The 21,354-nt window shown below is 29.7% G+C and overlaps 1 protein-coding gene across 2 annotated transcripts; it reads left to right on the top strand.

The window, feature by feature from the left end:
* The first annotated feature begins 1,417 nt into the window (after positions 1 to 1,417).
* Positions 1,418 to 19,610, top strand: LOC145323991 (uncharacterized). 2 transcript variants are annotated; one of them, XM_080166630.1, is made up of 18 exons: positions 1,418 to 1,462; positions 2,148 to 2,202; positions 5,834 to 5,935; positions 6,105 to 6,203; positions 7,887 to 7,970; positions 8,251 to 8,340; positions 8,694 to 8,792; positions 9,353 to 9,451; positions 9,943 to 10,041; positions 10,247 to 10,345; positions 11,530 to 11,628; positions 11,839 to 11,937; positions 13,120 to 13,218; positions 13,424 to 13,522; positions 13,733 to 13,831; positions 19,010 to 19,108; positions 19,252 to 19,317; positions 19,538 to 19,610. In XM_080166630.1, exons 1-18 carry the CDS (start codon positions 1,445 to 1,447, stop codon positions 19,564 to 19,566), a joined length of 1,533 nt encoding a protein of 510 aa, XP_080022756.1. In that variant the 5' UTR covers positions 1,418 to 1,444; the 3' UTR covers positions 19,567 to 19,610. The 2 variants fall into 2 exon arrangements, with proteins under 2 accessions (XP_080022756.1, XP_080022757.1); XM_080166631.1 differs by lacking the exons at positions 13,424 to 13,522; positions 13,733 to 13,831.
* The last annotated feature ends 1,744 nt before the right edge of the window (positions 19,611 to 21,354 follow it).

Genomic DNA, 21,354 nt, shown 5'->3' on the forward strand with positions numbered 1-21,354 from the left:
CATACCACAAAGACCTCCCTCATTGCCACTATCAAGGAGAGCTACGCCAGCTTGGACAGGTACATTTTGACCTGGACCTGCCAGTGGTTGAGAAGGCGTATAGAGGCGGTGATCAAGGTTGGCGGCGTTTTTAGTGAATAATTGAATAGTCATACACCTATTTTGCTTGCCAGTTCTTAAAATTCAATAAAATCTTTAAAATTGATGATTTTATGTTCATTTGTTTAGAAGTTAGAATTTGTTTGGTCTTATTTGCCCCACCCTGTGTATAAACTTTTGTAAATTACAAAAATATTTCTGTTATAAAACATATTAAAGCAGGATTCATATCCTTATCTATGTCTATATGTATATAATCTCCAGTAAGATCTAGAAAACAAATATTTTGATATTTCTAATGTAAAATTTACATAAAGATAAACATTTTCTGGAAATAAATTGTTCTTCTAGCTTCAAACATAAGAAAATTACAGCTGTTTGAAATTTTTAAGTAAAAAAAGACCTAAAAACAAAGGTTGTTAAATAAAAGGGTGAAGGAAGCAAAAATTGACTTATAAAAGGTTGGAAATTCATTATCAAACAGTGGACTTGCACAAAAAAATTTAGCCCTCTAGCTCTAATAGAAACTGGGATAAAAGGGGGGGGCGTTGAACGCCCCTTCCCCGACCGATTAAGGTGCGGCAAGGGGCCGGACTCTAAAGGGTTAAATATGTATATACAATAAATCTGTGTGTCAGAATAATATTAAGGTTTTCAAACATAAACTAATGTAGAGTGGCTACACTACTAAAAGAATAATGATTTTAATGTACAAGGTTTATGTTGGTTATATGCCCAATATGACCTTGTGTGCATAGGCATGAGTGTGTGTGTGTCTGTGGGTGTGGTGTGTCCCTGAGTGTAGAATGTTTTGTGTGTGCTTGAGTGTGGATGTGTGCCTGAGTACATATAAGCATGTGTGTGTGTGTGTGTAGAGTTGTTGTGTGTTCCTAAGTGTAGAATATTTTGTGTGTGCTTGAAAGTGGGTGTGTGAGAGTGTGGTGGTTTGTTTACCATGGTGGTAATGGATATAGTATGCATGGATATTGTGACAGGGTAACCTTTCATTAAATTAGGTTTCTAATATAATCCTTAGATATTGGTGAGTATATTCCTCCATGGTCAGGGAAGGGGAAAGGGTAAAGTAATGAGATGGGGGGGGGGATGAGGGGTAGTGTTGAATTAGCCAGCTGGGAGAAACATTTAATATTAGTATGTGAGAATCTTCCATAATATCCATGTATTATGTATCCATTTTGGTAGCTAAGCTTTAAACATGACCTTGAATTATGTTTTACAATCTAAAAAAAAATTGTAAATCACAGATTTTCATTTATTCAACTATCAAATTTCACAGAATACACTGTCTCACACTCAGTTCTATATTATCTGTGCACTTGGTAACATGGCTACACTTAGCTTAGTGAGTAATTTTTTTAGTTATTCAGCTGCTCTATGACTAAATTATGTTATTTAATTAAAATGATCATAGTTTTAAAATTTCAAAATTAGAATTTAAAATAGTATCCATATTGATCATTACCCTGATTTACCTTTTCATTATTTTGTGAAATAGCTTAAAACCAGCTCAGTACATTCATTTACAAGATCTTTTGGAGTATACCAATAGTAAATCCTGTTATATAAAACACATGATTTTTGTAATTCACAAAAATTTTTCATGTGTAATTTACAAATCTTGTTATACATGTAGAGACATACAAATATCTTTTAAATCCTATACATTATGAACAAATAAAATACTTGAATGTCAAATATTTAGTTTAAACACTTTGCAATTGCATTAATTTGAACATACCAATACCAGGGGAGTTATTTAATGCCCCTCTCAGTTTTTTGTGTGTAAAAAAAATGAAGGCTAAAAATATTTTACAAATAATAGTGGGTAATTAGGCAATAGCAAAGGGAATTTTAGAAATTCTTTAATAATATTCACCAAAGAAAACATTGTTCTTCTAGATTAAAAATAATAAAAAGATAAATGATAAAGGAAATTCAAATAAAGGGGTGATAGAGGACTATTAATAAGTCATAAATATTATTAAATTTTTGAAAAGGTTGATATTAATACAACATTAATTGTTTAGATTTGTTTACTATTGTATGTTGGTTACAGCAAACAAAGTCCAGTTTCTTATGCAAGTAAGTTTTTTTTTCATGTAATCAACAAATAAATGACCGTTTGTATATTTAAAAGGAACTCAGTAATTTCACATAAAGTACCTGTTGAGGTCTCAAACCCCCGTAAAGAGGAGTTTTTCCTATGCCTAACATTTGCATGGGACTCTAACCCTGTGGTGCCTATAAAAATTTAGGGTTTCATTGCTCAATTAGAGTAAAAAAAAAGGATCATGGAAAGAAAACAAAGTCATTCCTAATTAGGACAGAAGTCACTGAAAATTGATCTAAGGAAGGCTACTTATGTCCTTCATCTAACAAAATCTAACTTAAGGGAGGTGACTTATGTCCTTTGTCTGACAAATTATTACATTAGGAAGGCTGCTTATGTCCTTCATCTTGCAAAACTTAGCTTTTCTGTCCTTCACATTGCAAAACCTCACAAAACATAGCTTTTCTGACCTTCACATAGCAAATTCTTGCAAATCATAGCAAATTCTTGCAAAACATAGCAAATTCTAGCAACACATAGCAAATTCTTGCAAAACATAGCAAATTCTTGCAAAACATAGCAAATTCTTGCAAAACATAGCAAATTCTTGGAAAACTTAGCTTTTCTGTCCTTCACATAGCAAATTCTTGCAAAATATAGCAAATTCTTACAAAACATAGCAAATTCTTGCAAAACATAGCAAATTCTTGCAAAACATAACAAATTCTTGCAAAACTTAGCTTTTCTGTCCTTCACATAGCAAATTCTGGCAAAACATAGCAAATTCTTGCAAAACATAGCAAATTCTTGGAAAACTTAGCTTTTCTGTCCTTCAAATAGCTAATTCTTGCAAAACATAGCAAATTCTTACAAAACATAGCAAATTCTTGCAAAACATTGCAAATTCTTACAAAACATAGCAAATCCTTGCAAAACATAGCAAATTCTTGCAAAACATAGCAAATAATTGCAAAACATAGCAAATTCTTGGAAAACTTAGCTTTTCTGTCCTTCACATAGCTTATTCTTGCAAAACATAGCAAATTCTTGGAAAACTTAGCTTTTCTGTCCTTCACATAGCAAATTCTTGCAAAACATAGCATATTCTTACAAAACATAGCAAATTCTTGCAAAACATAGCAAATTCTTGGAAAACTTAGCTTTTCTGTCCTTCACATAGCTAATTCTTGCAAAACATAGCAAATTCTTGGAAAACTTAGCTTTTCTGTCCTTCACATAGCTAATTCTTGCAAAACATAGCAAATTCTTACAAAACATAGCAAATTCTTGCAAAACATAGCAAATTCTTACAAAACATAGCAAATTCTGGCAAAACATAGCAAATTCTTACAAAACATAGCAAATTCTTGCAAAACATTGCAAATTCTTACAAAACATAGCAAATTCTTGCAAAACATAGCAAATTCTTGCAAAACATAGCAAATTCTTGGAAAACTTAGCTTTTCTGTCCTTCACATAGCTAATTCTTGCAAAACATAGCAAATTCTTGGAAAACTTGGCTTTTCTGTCCTTCACATAGCAAATTCTTGCAAAATATAGCATATTCTTACAAAACATAGCAAATTCTTGCAAAAAATAGCAAATTCTTGGAAAACTTAGCTTTTCTGTCCTTCACATAGCTAATTCTTGCAAAACATAGCAAATTCTTACAAAACTTAGCTTTTCTGTCCTTCACATAGCTAATTCTTGCAAAACATAGCAAATTCTTACAAAACATAGCAAATTCTTGCAAAACATAGCAAATGCTTACAAAACATAGCAAATTCTTGCAATTGGGGTCCTAAACTCAAAAACGAATTTTCAACGCGATCCGACCACCGGTTCTTGAGATACGGTGACCTGGTGTCCTTGGTACTGATGGTAAGATTTGGGAAATGGTTCGAATCCTTAGTAAATTTGGCTAAGTCCAAAAATATTTTGACACTTTCAAATTTTTGAAGAAAAAATACCAAGGTGACACCAAGCGTACCTACTGAGAGGACACCAGGTCGAAAATATTCTAAGTGTCAAAAAATTTTTGGACTTAGCCAAATTTACTAAGGATTCGAACCATTTCCCAAATCTTACCCTCAGTAACAAGGACACTAGGTCATCGTATCTCAAGAACCGGTGGTCAGATCGCGCTGAAAATTTGTTTTTGAGTTTGGGACCCTTATTGCAAGAATTTGCTATGTTTTGCGAGAATTTGCTATGTTTTGCAAGAATTTGCTATGTTTTGTAAGAATTTGCTATGTTTTGTAAGAATTTGCTATGTTTTGCAAGAATTTGCTATGTTTTGTAAGAATTTGCTATGTTTTGCAAGAATTTGCTATGTTTTGTAAGAATTTGCTATGTTTTGCAAGAATTTGCAATGTTTTGTAAGAATTTGCTATGTTTTGCAAGAATTAGCTATGTGAAGGACAGAAAAGCTAAGTTTTCCAAGAATTTGCTATGTTTTGCAAGAATTTGCTATGTTTTGCAAGAATTTGCTATGTTTTGTAAGAATTTGCTATGTTTTGCAAGAATTTGCTATGTTTTGCAAGAATTTGCTATGTTTTGTAAGAATTTGCTATGTTTTGCAAGAATTAGCTATGTGAAGGACAGAAAAGCTAAGTTTTCCAAGAATTTGCTATGTTTTGCAAGAATTAGCTATGTTTTGTAAGAATTTGCTATGTTTTGCAAGAATTTGCTATGTGAAGGACAGAAAAGCTAAGTTTTCTAAGAATTTGCTATGTTTTGTAAGAATTTGCTCTGTTTTGCAAGAATTTGCAATGTTTTGTAAGAATTTGCTATGTTTTGCAAGAATTTGCTATGTTTTGTAAGAATTTGCTATGTTTTGCAAGAATTTGCTATGTGAAGGACAGAAAAGCTAAGTTTTCCAAGAATTTGCTATGTTTTGCAAGAATTAGCTATGTTTTGTAAGAATTTGCTATTTTTTGCAAGAATTTGCTATGTGAAGGACAGAAAAGCCAAGTTTCCTAAGAATTTGCTATGTTTTGTAAGAATTTGCAAGAATTTGCAATGTTTTGTAAGAATTTGCTATGTTTTGCAAGAATTTGCTATGTTTTTTAAGAATTTGCTATGTTTTGCAAGAATTTGCTATGTGAAGGACAGAAAAGCTAAGTTTTGCAAGAATTTGCTATGTTTTGCAAGAATTTGCTATGTTTTGCAAGAATTTGCTATGTTTTGTAAGAATTTGCTATGTTTTGCAAGAATTAGCTATGTGATGGACCAAAAACCAATTTTATGCAAGATTTTGCTATGTGAAGAATCAAAAAGCTAGGTTTTGTGAGGTGAAGGGAGGCTATTTATGTCCTCAATCTTGCAAAATCTTTGTTAAGGGAGGCATGTTATGCCCTTCATCTAACAAATTCTCACTTAAGGAAGGCTACTTATGTCCTTCCTAGGAAGGTGACTTCTGTCCTAATTTAGGAATGACTTTGTTTTCTTTCCATGATCCAAAAAAAACAATTCTTGCTCTTTGTTTTTTAAAGTAGAATATGTGATTCATTGAAATAAGTCAGTTACAATTTGATATAGATAATTTGATTTTTATCAATACATTTTTTCTGTCTATTTGCTTTAGAAAAAGGCACAAAAAGTATTATTTGAAAAATAAATCAAATTAATATTAAAAAAACAACACACTGTACTTTTATCTAGGAAATTATAATCTTGTAAATGCAGCAAGGTATGGATACACTGATGCTGTGAATTTTCTATTAGAAGATGGGGCTGATGTCAATGAGGTGGACTGGTCAGATGGTTAGATACATAATGTTTTTATTCCTTCTCATTTTACAAAAATATTTTATAAATAGATTGTTGGGAGAGAGAGCATAAAATAATAGGTTGCCAAATGTTTATCTACATATTTTTAAAAAATACCACTTAAAATTATTAATCTTGTAACTCCTGTATTATCTATGTATAGGAAACACCGCATTGATCCTTGCTGCTAAGAATGGATATTTAGATATTGTTCAAGAGCTCATACAGAAAGGAGCTCAAGTGAATCATAAGAATGAAGATGGTAAGATTTCCCTTTCTACCACTAGAAAATATCATTGCATTTTAACCAACAAAATCTTTATCTTACTTATAATACTTGTAAATAATCTATACTGATTTAACCCTTACAGATCGGGCCCCAATTCCCACCTTAATAGATTGGGGGGGGGGGAGGGGCTCCAAGAGCCCCCCCCTCTATCTCGGCTCCTGGTACAGATAAAGACGTAAAATTTTTTTCTGGTGGTTTATGTGTATTTTTAGAGAAAATTACTTTTTCTAGTCATAGCGGTCAGACCACTCCTTAGCCGCTTTTTAGCGGCCAGCTGCTAAATTTTAAAACAGCTGTAGAGCAGCCAATTTTGCAGCTAGGATGACCAAATTTTAGGATGAACTTTTATTTTTCATAACAAAAAAATTACTTTTTCTGATCATCGCCAAAAAACGGCAAATAATGGAAACTGCCATTTTCGGCGGTTACGGCGGTAAATTATTGCTCAAGGATTTACCAAAAAAAAATATAGGTCTCTAGCTGTAATAGAAGCCACGATATTCATGATATATGTCTGTAGTAAAAGCCGGACAAAAATTGGTCATAAAGTTGGTCAGGGAGCGGTCAAATGGTCATAACACCACTTTTCTCAGAAGGTCATTGATATCTAAGTATTCACCAAAAAAATTTTAGGTTTCTACCTTATACACAAAAGAAATTAAGATTTATTTATAATTTTTTTAATTTTTTTTGCTACCCAACTGACTTTGATCGGACACCACGACCGACACAGACCAGATATCCTAATAAAATCAACTCTTGCCAACGTATGATTACTAAACTTAAAAAGTCATGAAGTTACAGCTCTCCATCTTACCTACAAAAAAATGAGATTGAAAAAACTAGAGGGAGGGGGGGGCTCTTGTAGCCCCCCCCCCCCCCTGATCTGTAAGAGTTAAAATACTATGAATATTTTCATTTAGCAACCTTTACAATACATATAAAATTAGGAATCTAAAATTCATTTTCTTGACTGTCTTGGACTTTGGACACTAGAAATATATCCATCCAGATATCAATCAGTCTATCTAATAATCTACCAATCTTCTATCTATCAATATGGTAACTGTACTCTTAACTATAGAATATATAAAGTATCTAATATAATAATATATTTCTTTGTAGAAAATTGAATTGCATTTTATTACAAAAAAAAAATACATACATAAATAAATTTTTTTTAAAGAATGGGGGGAGTATTTTTCGTTTTTTGGGGGGGAGTTTGGGATTTAGTTAGTGCTGAACTAATTGGTTTCTACTCTTCAGGGAATATACCACCTGGCCATGTAGTGGTCTTAAGCTATTCTCCCCCCTCCTATTTTTTCTATTTAAAAAAAATATTAAGAGGGGTGGAGTAATCTCCAGTGCACTACGTAGGCAAAGCCCTTTTGAAAATAAATACCCCCTACAAATTTTTTTATAAAATAGTAGAAAATTCTAATTTACACCCTAATCCCCCTCCCTGAAAATAAAATCCATAAATTTATTCTGAACAATATGTTATGTATCTAACATATTTTTATCTAAGAATGTCATTTATCTATCTAAAACTTTACAAATATATATCTAAAACACAATTTAATCCATAAACATCTCCCTGTGTATCTTTAACTCTACTCTAAACTACAAATATATTAAAATCTAATTTATATCTAGGATGGACCAGTGTCATGTATGCAGCAAGTAATGGAAGGACAGATATTATGAAGATATTGCTAGAAAATGGAGCAGAATACTATGGTAAGTTACATAATACATTATATGTTATTATATTTTATTATATCCTTCCTGATATCTGTCTATATTTCTACCTACCTATTATCTACATAAACATATCTATATGTCTTACTTAAAATCAAAATATTATACATCATTAACTAAAATACATTGGATATAAGGCCTTGGCCCATAAACAGACACAACTTATTACCTGACACTTTTCAGATAAAGGTTGTGTGTATGTATCTCTAACTCTACTCTAAACTACTTAAAGATAATAAGTCTAATTATTTATAACTAGGAATGGCCAGTTTAATGGTTGCAGCAAACACTGATATTGCAAAGATTTTATTAGAAAATGGAGCTATCATCTATGCTAAGAATTCCTATGGTTAGTTTCACAATATTATTTGTATGTAATATTTCTATATATATATATATATAGGTGCTCTTTATTTAAAGGGGCATAGAGTGGCTACAAAAATAGCTTAAAATTGTCCTTATAACTATAAAAAATCTATGAGATAACCTAAAATTAAGAACCCAATAAGTTCAGTAGTTATTGAAAACTTCAGAGAAAAATCCATTCTACTTTATAAGGATACTTTCCTTTTTCCTTAATTATATCTGTTTATGTTTATGTCTATTTATCTTTCTGTAAATCACAATATTATATTAAAAATACTATTTCTCTGTGTACCTTCAACTCTACTTAAACTCTAAATATATAATATTCATATCTAGGAAGGACCAGTCTTATGAGGGCAGCACAGAATGGAGAAACTGGTGTTGTGAAGAATTTATTAGAAAAGGGAGCTGATATACATGCTAAGGATAAAGCTGGTTAGATTATTATTATCATTTTAACCATTTAATATCCACCCTGAGAATTACTTGAAAATATGAACTTTTTCTTACATACTTTACTGACTATGGATGATTTACATGCAAATCAAAAGAATTTTTTTTTATTATGACCACTTTGACAGAATATTACCAAGTCTATAAATTGACATTTGGCTTCTCCCTCCCACTTATTATATGATAGGAAATAACTGACATTGAGTACTAAAATTGCTGAAAATTTCTTAATTCATAGTATTTTATCTTTATTCTTCCTTTATTTATCTATCTATATTTCATTCTATTCATCTTACTTTAAATCACAATATTATACAAGACCATATTCTGATAACTAAAATATAAAGATATGACATCAACATTATCTATAGTATTGAAATATTTTATCTCTACTTATGTGTATCTATAACTCTACTCTACTTAATGTATAATAGATCTAATTTATATAGAGACCAGTCTAATATATGCAGTTGCAGCAAGGAATATAAATACTCTACTCCATATTACTAAATTTATAATAAATATAAATTATTTATACCTAGGTGATACTAGTCTTATGTATGCAGCACATAATGGAAAGACTGATGTTGTGAAGATTTTATTAGAAAATGGAGCTGATATGAATGCAAAGAATAAATATGGTTAGTTACATAATATTAACAATATTTCTTTCCTATGTAAGTTATCTTTAATTTACCTTATTTTTTTCTTTTTTATTATTATAATACATCATTTATAATAGCCATCAAAATATCCTGTCTGATATCAATTTTATCTATAATATTAAAATATATTATCTCTCTATAACTCTACTCTAAATTACTAAAGATATAATTAATCTAATAAGATTATATCTAGGTGTTACCAGTCTTATGTATGCATAAATTATCTTAATTGTTCATTAAATCTGTCTATATTTCTATTTATTTATCTTACTTTATATAATCATAATATTATACTAAAATATATTATACCTCTATCTATAACTCTACTATAAACTTCTCAATGTAGTAAATTTAATATATTTATATCTAGGAATGACCAGTCTTACTAAAATATAGTATCTCTGTGTAAACTATAACTCTACTCTAAACTTCTAAAAATATAATACATCTAATATATTTATATCTAGGAATGACCAGTCTTATATGGGCAGCACGGAATGGAAATGCTGATGTTGTGAAGATTTTATTAGAAAATGGAGCTGATATCAATGCTAAGGATAGACATGGTTAGATTATTACTATCATTATAATATATACATTATTTTCATAATCTTAATTTTTTTCTTCATTATAATTATATATATTTATATTTACTTATATTACTATAAATCACATTGTTATAATTAATATCTAAAATATATTATCTCTCTGTGGATCTATAACTCTACTCTAAACTACTAAATATAATAAATCTAATATATTTATATCTAGGAATGACCAGTCTTATATGGGCAGCACGGAATGGAAATGCTGATGTTGTGAAGATTTTATTAGAAAATGGAGCTGATATCAATGCTAAGGATAGACATGGTTAGATTATTAATATCATTATAATATATACATTATTTTCATAATCTTAATTTTTTTCTTCATTATAATTATATATATTTATATTTACTTATATTACTATAAATCACATTGTTATAATTAATATCTAAAATATATTATCTCTCTGTGGATCTATAACTCTACTCTAAACTACTAAATACAGCATGACCCTCGAAAAACTATTTTTAAGCATCTGCAGCCCTTATTTCTCAATGAATTATAAAAAAATGCATATGTTCTTGTTCTCCATAGTATTCCACATAAGTAGATATAAAAATATTTTTTTTACCTCCATTAACACCGGAGATTTTTAGAGCTAAAGTTTTGAAAAAGTGACTGAGGAAAAAGTAACTTTTAACATGAAACGACTTTTTTAGCAAAATTAAGGTAGAAATCCTTTTATTTTTGTTACTAGCAGAAACTTTATACAAAAATGAAATAAAAAATTTAGTTTTTGAGTAAAAAGCATTTTTTTACACATATTTTTTGAGTCTTTTTAGTTTAATGATATTTTGAAAAACTTACTTATTAGGCAAAATTGTTTAAGATTAAAAAACCAAATAAATCTTTATGAATATAGCAGGAAAATTGTTTTTGTTTCACAATCCTAACTTTAATAACAAAAAAGTTATAAAGAAAATAAAATTAAAACATAATGATTTTTTTGTCTAAAAAGCTTAATAACCCCCTATTAAATTATTGAGATGTCAGAAAAGTAGGCGGAGCAACTGTCATAATTAATCCTTTTCTCAAATAAGGGTTAATAAATAACCTAAAATTTGCAAATAATTAATTCATTCAGTAGTATTTTTTTGCCATTAAAAATTTATATTTTTTGGTGGAATAAAAAAGAAATAATTAGTTAACTTGTTTTTCTTTGTGTATCATTATTCAGTTGCCAGAAAAACATAATATAACCATCCAAAAAATAAGAGAAACAAAAAAAAATTCTTTTTCTCAGTCACTTTTTCAAAACTTTAGCTCTAAAAATCTCCGGTGTTAATGGAGGTAAAAAAAATATTTTTATATCTACTTATGTGGAATACTATGGAGAACAAGGACATGTACATTTTTTTATAATTCATTGAGAAATAAGGGCTGCAGATGCTTAAAAATACTTTTTCGAGGGTCATGCTGTATAATAAATCTAATATATTTATATCTAGGAAGGAACAGTCTTAGTTTTGCAGCAGAGAATAGAAAGACTGATGTTGTGATGATTTTATTAGAAAATGGAGCTGATATCAATGAAAAGAGTAATAATGGTTAGTTACATAATATTATTATAATACAATATTTCTATCATGTCATATTATAGCTATCATCTTAATTGTTCACCCATTAAATCTGTCTATATTTCTATTCATTTCTCTCACTTTTAATCATAATACTATACTAAAATATATTATACCTCTAGATATCTATAACTCTACTCTAAACATCTTAATGTATTAAATTTAAATATTTATATCTAGGAACGACCAGTCTTATGTGGGCAGCACAGAATGGAAATGCTGATGTTGTGAAGATTTTATCAGAAAACAGAGCTGATATCAATGCTATAGATAATAATGGTTAGATTATTAATATCATTATTATATATACATTATTTTCATAATCTGAATTTTTTTCTTCATTATAATTGTATACAGTATGACCCTCAAAAGAGTATTTTTTAGTATCTGCAGCCCTTATTTCTCAATGAATTATTAAAAAATGTATATGTCCTTGTTCTCTATAGATTTCCACATAAGTAAATATAAAAATTTTAATTTTACCTCCATTAACTCCGGAGATTTTTAGAGCTAAAGTTTTGAAAAAGTGACTGAGAAAAAGAATTTTTTTGGTTTCTCATAATTTTTGGATGGTTATATTATGTTTTTCTGGCAACTGAATAATAATACACAAAGAATAACAAGTTAACTAATTATTTCTTTTTTATTCCACAAAAAAATATCATTTTTATATAACAAAAAATACTACTGAATGAATTGATTATTTGCAAATTTTAGGTTATTTATTTACCCTTATTTATGAAAAGGATTAAATATGACAGTTGCTCCGCCCCCTTTTCTGACATCTCAATCATTTAATAGGGGGTTAATTAAGTTTTTTATACTAAAAAATCATTATGTTCTAATTTTATTTTCTTTATAATTTTTTTGTTATTAAAGTTAGGATTATGAAACAAAAACAATTTTCCTGCTATATTCATAAAGATTTATTTGGTTTTTTAATCTAAAACAAATTTGCCTTATAAGTAAGTTTTTCAAAATATCATTAAACTAAAAAGACTCAAAAAATAAGTGTAAAAAAATGCTTTTTACTCAAAGCCTAAATTTTTTATTTCATTTTTGCATAAAGTTTCTGCTAGTAACAAAAATAAAAGGACATCTACCTTAATTTTGCTAAAAAAGTTGTTTTATGTTAAAAGTTACTTTTTCCTCAGTCACTTTTTCAAAACTTTAGCTCTAAAAATCTCCGGTGTTAATGGAGGTAAAAAAAATATTTTTATATCTACTTATGTGAAAATCTATAGAGAACAAGGACATATACATTTTTTAATAATTCATTGAGAAATAAGGGATGCAGATGCTAAAAAATACATTTTGAGGGCCATACTGTATATTTCTATTTACTTATCTTACTATAAATCACATTGTTATAATTAATATCTAAAATATATTATCATTCTGTGGATCTATAACTCTACTCTAAACTACTAAATATAATAAATCTAATATATTTATATCTAGGAATGACCAGTCTTATATGGGCAGCACGGAATGGAAATGCTGATGTTGTGAAGATTTTATTAGAAAATGGAGCTGATATCAATGCTAAGGATAGACATGGTTAGATTATTAATATCATTATAATATATACATTATTTTCATAATCTTAATTTTTTTCTTCATTATAATTATAAATATTTATATTTACTTATATTACTATAAATCACATTGTTATAATTAATATCTAAAATATATTATCTCTCTGTGGATCTATATCTCTACTCTAAACTACTAAATATAATAAATCTAATATATTTATATCTAGGAAGGAACAGTCTTATTTATGCAGCAGAGGATAGAAAGACTGATGTTGTGAAGATTTTATTAGAAAATGGAGCTGATATCAATGAAAAGAGTAATTATGGTTAGTTACATAATATTATTATAATACAATATTTCTATCATGTTATATTATAGCTATCATCTTAATTGTTCACCCATTAAATCTGTCTATATTTCTATTCATTTCTCTCACTTTTAATCATAATACTATACTAAAATATATTATACCTCTAGATATCTATAACTCTACTATAAACATCTTAATGTATTGAATTTAAATATTTATATCTAGGAACGACCAGTCTTATGTGGGCAGCACAGAATGGAAATGCTGATGTTGTGAAGATTTTATCAGAAAACAGAGCTGATATCAATGCTATAGATAATAATGGTTAGATTATTAATATCATTATTATATATACTAGGGTTGGGCCGGATATTTTTTTGGCTGGATACCGGATACCGGATATCCGGCCGATTTCAAATGCCGGATATCCGGTATCCGGCCGGATATCCGGCAAACGCCGGATATCCGGCAAACTGCCGATTATCCGGCCAAATTGCCGGATATCCGGCCGGATAACCAACCAAATTACTGGCGTCTTATTATATAAAACTGGCAGCTACTCCCTTAGAGGCCTCTAGGGGCACTTGAGGGGGAGGGGGGGAAATGAATTTGATAACCATTTTTTTTAATTTAGGGGGGCTGACGCCCCTTATTTTTATATTTAGTTAAAAATTGAATAAAAATATTTTTTTTTGGGGGGGGGTATTTTTTCCTTGGGACGATTTCTCTTGGGAGAGTGGTGGTACCCTCACCCAAAATAGTTATAAACCTTCCCAGGGCCTATGAAAAGCTACCCTGTAAAGGAGAACCCAATCGGTTTAGCGGTTAGCGAGATCCTTCAGTAGAGACAAACAGAAAGACAAACAGATAGACATCCTGTTACTTTATTATAAGGATTCAGGTTAAAACTTAAAAATTATGTAACCATTAAATGATCTTTCTTCTAAGCAATTAATCTAATAAACTATTACTACCCTCAATCTGTAATATTAACCCCTGTTGGAGGATGGGCGAGGAGGTGGCATTGAACGCATGCCCCTCCCCCATCCCCCTGTGCATTTTCTCTGTATAAAAGGTAGAGGGCTATAACTAAATGACTTTCGAAATATGGGTATGACACATAACTGAGAGTGTAATTTTTTTAATACCTCCTTCCTGGCGGGCACAGGATGCCAGCAAACCTGGCAAGGTCATTCAGGTAAAAAGTAAAAACATTTTTTTTGCTTAAACAAAGCATTTCATGTTATCAAATACTTAATTATTCTATAGTATATGAAATATACTTAAAAGTAAAACAACATTTTATCTTAAATTTTTATTTTCTTTTACTCAGAGTTTCATGCTTCTGCAATCATCAGAAAGAGACTATTTTTTTCATTAAAAATAAATACGTGGATTTTTTACAAATGTTTTAGAGGATTTTTTTAAAAATTGTATTACAATATATAAAAAAGAACTATGTTAAACAGCTACAGTCTGGCCAAAAGATGATTTCTTCTATGCATACATTTAGAGAAAATTTCATGCCGCTTGTTGATAGATGAGTTTTTGTCAGAATTGAGAATTGAAACTTTCTCCATTAAGCAAAGCTGACACTTGTTAGATCCAGGATCAAAAGTAGGTTGCAAAGAAACAATATCCCATTTAATATTGTAAGGTTTTTGTTCTTCTTTCAAATTCCAAATAAAACCAGAGAGCCGTGTACTTTTTTGAAGATGGAGAAGGTTGAATGAAGATTTGTGATTATTGTATCTCGTTTTGAATGTTGTAGATGCTTGACCAATATAGGTTGATGATGTCTGGTCTGATTCTACAGTAGCTTTGTAGATTAAGGATTCAGTAAGACATTTACCATCTAGCGGACACACTGTTCCCCTCCTGCAATTACATCCAGCTTCAGTCAGGTTTTTGGATTGACCCAGGATCTTTTTGTTGTGGCTGGAGATCACACTGGACATGTTAGCCATACAGCTGTAAGATATCTTTATGGTATTTCTATTAAAGTATTTTTTCATATCTCTATTGTTTGAAAAGTGTTTATCTACAAGCTTCAAAAATTCTTTACCAATGTTAGTAGCCAATGCTGAATTGTAGGGAGGACAAAACCAATGAACTTTTCTGCTCCTTTGCCGTCTATTTTGATTTCCTTGTTGACCATTATTTTTTTGATAGTTGAGGTTTTTATTGTAGCCTGATGCCTTGAGTGCGTCTTCATACTGATGTTTTTCAGAATTGAAAAGCTCTTCATTGCTGGAAAGATCAAACAACCGTTTTTCAACCATTGTAGGCAGGTCTTTCTTGGTGGATGGTGGATGGCAAGACTTGATGTTAATGTAGTTAGGTTTGTCGTTCGGTTTTCTGTATGGTTTAAAGTTGCCCGATTCCAGATCCAGGTTGACATCTAGGAAATTTGTGGTTTTAATGTTTGTAGTTACTGTGATTTTTAAGCCTTCTTGTCCAAAAATGTTGATAACTTGTTTTCTGATTCTGTCTCTTTGTGGCCCAGATACCGATAAGACTGCCAACCCATCATCTCTGTACAAACCTACATTTTCTTGAGGGAACACTGTTTCTAGCTTGTTAAGAAGGTACAGCCCAACTAAATCTGACACTTCGGCTGAGTCATATCCACCCATAGGAACATCAAAGTTGTCGCCAGTCTTCTTCACCCAAGGTTCATTATCTGAGAACAGGAATGTTTTTCTGGAGTGAAAAATTATTTGTTTATCTTGTTCCGAAATGTTAACAAATTGGGACCCAAAAACAATAGCTCTGTTAAGAAGGCTTTCCGTGATGCTTGGATAAAAACTTTCAATATCGAACTGGAAGAATTTGAGGGTATTCTTATTCTGTAAATTGTTGAACCAATCAAGAGTGTCTTTTGTGCTTCTCCACTGGTTAGAGTTAGTACTTGATCTTATGCATTTATTTATATTGTCTAAGATTTGTTTTGAAATCATACCAATTTTTGTTTTAGCTGGATTGATTAATCTGCATTCTACATGTCCAGGAAAGCTATTTTTATGATCTTTAACGGTTACATAGCTGGAAGGTTTGGCTAGAACTTCGATTCTATCAGCAAGCCCAAGTTCAGTTGCTATCTCGGCTGCTTCCATGTTAACTTCATCAATATTGTTGGTATCACACTTCTTATAATTGTTGGTAATGTTATTTTTAAGTAGTTGATTGTACTTGGCCACAGGAATTTCATACAGGTTTGAAGTTTTATCTGCACTCACTATGACATCTTTGCTGTCTTTTACTTTTTTACAATCATCTCGAAGCTTTTGTTGAAATTGGCTTGTTACAGGTTTAAATTTAATATTTTCAATCAATTTGATCAAATCATCTTCAAAACCTCGTAGCTGTTTAAGCTCATCAAACTGTGGGACACTTCTGTTTGATTTGAATCCATAGGTTTCCTTACTTTCTGTATCAGAAGGGTAACAAATAAAATACCAGGCCCATCTTAGAGTTTTGACAAATTTTTCTACTTTACTGATTAGCTGCTTTTTGTACTGTAGTCTTGAAGGTATTGGTATGTTCTTCAATGAATATGGAATATCGAAACGTTTCATTGTTGTTCAGAAGTTACCTCAATGAACAGAGTGCTCAACTGTAGCCAGGAGCTAGGACAAATGTTGGTTTCCAAGGTAGACAAGAGTGCTCTACATAGAGTATTCTAAGGAGCCCATTACTTAAAAGTAAGCCAACATTTTATCTTAAATTTTTATTTTCTTTTACTCAGAGTTTTATGCTTCTGCAATCATCAGAAAGAGACTATTTTTTTCATTAAAAATAAATACATAGATTTTTTACAAATGTTTTAGAGGATTTTTTTAAAAATTGTATTACAATATATAAAAAAAATATGAAATATAGGTGTTCAAGTTGATTTCAGGTTCCAGGTATAGTCCTGCAAGTCCGGAACCTCCAGGTCTCCAGAAATCTTTAAACAGTTCCTGTGACAGCAATTTTTGACTTAGACACTTCCAATTTTAAATTTAGGCTTTTTAAATGTCTTCATGACATATAACAATTTCATAAAATCCGTTGTTGTTTACCTGCCGACCGCCAGTTTGAGGCTGGCAGCTGCCAAGAACTGCTGCCCCCGCTAAAATTTATGTTTTTCTAATATGAAATTTACATAAAGATAAACATATTCAGAAAAAAATGTTCTTATAGCTTCAATAATAAGAAAATTACAGCCATTTATAATTAAAAAAGCAGAAATTTTTGTTGTAAAATATAAAATGTTATATTGCCCGATATCCGGCCGGATAGTTTCAATATCCGGTATCCGGCCGGATATCCGGCCTCACTGGATATCCGGCCCAACCCTAATATATACATTATTTTCATAATCTGAATTTTTTTCTTCATTATAATTGTATACAGTATGACCCTCAAAAGTGTATTTTTTAGTATCTGCAGCCCTTATTTCTCAATGAATTATTAAAAAATGTATATGTCCTTGTTCTCTATAGATTTCCACATAAGTAAATATAAAAATTTTAATTTTACCTCCATTAACTCCGGAGATTTTTAGAGCTAAAGTTTTGAAAAAGTCACTGAGAAAAAGATTTTTTTTGGTTTCTCATAATTTTTGGATGGTTATATTATGTTTTTCTGGCAACTGAATAATAATACACAAAGAAAACAAGTTAACTAATTATTTCTTTTTTATTCCACCAAAAAATATCAATTTTATATGGCAAAAAATACTACTGAATGAATTGATTATTTGCAAATTTTAGGTTATTTATTTACCCTTATTTATGAAAAGGATTAAATATGACAGTTGCTCCGCCCCCTTTTCTGACATCTCAATCATTTAATAGGGGATTAATTAAGTTTTTTATACTAAAAAATCATTATGTTCTAATTTTATTTTCTATATAACTTTTTTGTTATTAAAGTTAGGATTATGAAACAAAAACAATTTTCCTGCTATATTCATAAAGATTTATTTGGTTTTTTAATCTAAAACAAATTTGCCTAATAAGTAAGTTTTTCAAAATATCATTAAACTAAAAAGACTCAAAAAATAAGTGTAAAAAAATGCTTTTTACTCAAAGCCTAAATTTTTTATTTCATTTTTGCATAAAGTTTCTGCTAGTAACAAAAATAAAAGGACATCTACCTTAATTTTGCTAAAAAAGTTGTTTTATGTTAAAAGTTACTTTTTCCTCAGTCACTTTTTCAAAACTTTAGCTCTAAAAATCTCCGGTGTTACTGGAGGTAAAAAAAATATTTTTATATCTACTTATGTGGAAATCTATAGAGAACAAGGACATATACATTTTTTAATAATTCATTGAGAAAAAAGGGATGCAGATGCTAAAAAATACTTTTTTGAGGGTCATACTGTATATTTCTATTTACTTATCTTACTATAAATCACATTGTTATAATTAATATCTAAAATATATTATCTCTCTGTGGATCTATAAGTCTACTCTAAACTACTAAATATAATAAATCTAATATATTTATATCTAGGAATGACCAGTCTTATATGGGCAGCACGGAATAGAAATGCTGATGTTGTGAAGATTTTATTAGAAAATGGAGCTGATATCAATGCTAAGGATAGACATGGTTAGATTATTAGTATCATTATAATATATACATTATTTTCATAATCTTAATTTGAAGTGGTAGGTTGAAACCCCCTCCCTTCAGATCTCCAAGAGACATCTAAGGAGAAACAGCTAGTTTTTATTAATCAATTAAATTCTTAGGAATATCAGCTCTAGATGTTGCCCTAGAGTGGAGCACTAAAACAGCAGAAATACTTAGAGAACATGGTGAGCAGATTTCTTATCCCTATAACTATTCTATGGGAGGATACCACTAAGTTTGCTTTTTTTATTTTGTTCTCATATCTACATTTGCATGTTTTGACCAATTTTAGTCTTATTGACATAATTTGGGATATTCATAAATATATGTTAAATTGTCTTATCCCCTGAGATCCATGAATAATTTATAAAAAAAGTTAAAAGTTTATATGTTATATTATTACAGGAGGTAAAAGAGGGAGTGAGATTGAGTAAAAATAATTACAAGAATAAGCAGGTATGATATTTTGTTAAAAAAACATATAAAAAAACATGGGGTACATGGCAGATTTACCACTAGCAAAAATACAGTGATATTACTGTCATAAACTTAGTGATTTGCTGTCATAAACACAGTTTTACTGTCAAATTCACACCCGCGTTTTTAGGGGGTATGACAAAAATACAGTTATTGCACTGGCATATTCACAGTTTTGCTGTCAATTATACACCTACATATTGACAAAAATACATCTATTAAATTTATAATTTGTCAATTATACACCTACATATTGACAAATATACATCTATTAAATTTATACCTACTTATTTATCCATAATATTTAATACATCTATTTCATATAGAAAAATGGTGACATTAACATGACCGTCAAGGAAGGTGAAAAACCTGTGTGGTTAACTTATTATCCTAAAAGTGAAAATTCGTTTACTTACACCATAAATAAACGAATAACTAAACATGTTGGTGTTAAATCTGATACAAAGCCACAATATGTGAAAAAGAATTAAATAGAATCTAAATTTAAAGATCATTCTCTGATATCAAATTTAATATATGTTTAAACTAACGTCACCACTCTACACTTTATCTCTATTGTATGTCAATAATCTTTTACTATATGCTAAACAAGTTTACTATTTTGGGGTTAATTAGTATAACTTATAAAATTAATTTTCCAAATTGGCACTTTTTAACAGTAAAATTTAAACTTATCTGTTATTATAGGGCTTTGATGATGATATAGAATTAATTTCAAGTAATCCAGAGAGTGCGTTTGAAAACTTTTCTAATGTAATCAATAAAAACTTTGAAAAATTTTTCCTTTTAAAACTTTAAAACCCAACAAAAGAGTTATTCACCAAAATCCCTTGATGTCACCAGATTTACTAAACCTAAGAAAGAAAAAAGAAATGTTATTAAGACAAAAATTTAAGGATAAAACCATTGATAGCAATAGAAAATTTGTCATTGCAAATAATATTTACAAATCTGCAGTTAGGAAAGCCAAAAAAGAGTACTATTTTTCTAAATTCAATGAATTTTTGTCTAACATGAAAAAAACTTGGTCTACAATTAATCAACTTATTAACAAGAATAAAAAAATACATTCTATCCCAAATCTTTTTACTGATGATAACAGATCTTATGAAAACTTTCATGATATTTGTGAAGGTTTTAACATTTTTTTTTATTAATGTTTGTCCCAGTCTAGCAGATGAAATTACATTTTGTGAAAATGATTTTATTGACTACCTTGGGGTTCCAGTCAATGAAAATTTTGTCTTTAAAAAAATCACCCCTCAAATAATTTTTTCTACTCTCAATAAACTAAAACCTAAACTAAGTTGTGGACCTGACAATATTTCTACTAAACTTTTAAAAGAAATTATGCCAAGTATTATTATAGATCCTGTTGTTCACCTATTTAATCTTTCATTTAAACATGGCTTTGTTCTAAACAATTAGTAGATTGATTTAACTATTATTAATAGTTATAAGTTTTAACAACTTGGTCAAAATATTTATAATTAATATTAATTCAAAAGTAGGTGTATTTTTGTCATCAAAACTGTGAATTTGACAGCATACTTGAATTTCATGGGTGTGAACTTGACAGTAAAACTGTGTTTATGACAGCGGAAAGGTGTAATTTTGACAGTGGATAAAAAAATATTGCCAAAAATACAGCTAAAAACGAAATTGACAAAAACACACCCAATATTTGTCAAAAACACAGTGGCTGTACTTTTGCTAGTGGTAAA

The sequence above is a fragment of the Acartia tonsa genome, chromosome 7 (assembly GCF_053477335.1).
Source record: "Acartia tonsa isolate MP-2025a chromosome 7, ASM5347733v1, whole genome shotgun sequence".
Classification (NCBI taxonomy): domain Eukaryota; kingdom Metazoa; phylum Arthropoda; class Copepoda; order Calanoida; family Acartiidae; genus Acartia; species Acartia tonsa.

Bases quoted from the DNA above. Each gene is read 5' to 3' on its own strand.
- LOC145323991 (XM_080166630.1), top strand. The intron at 7,971-8,250 runs GTAAGTTACATA...ATTTATAACTAG, and splicing joins AAATGGAGCAGAATACTATG to GAATGGCCAGTTTAATGGTT. The intron at 10,042-10,246 runs GTTAGATTATTA...ATTTATATCTAG, and splicing joins CAATGCTAAGGATAGACATG to GAATGACCAGTCTTATATGG.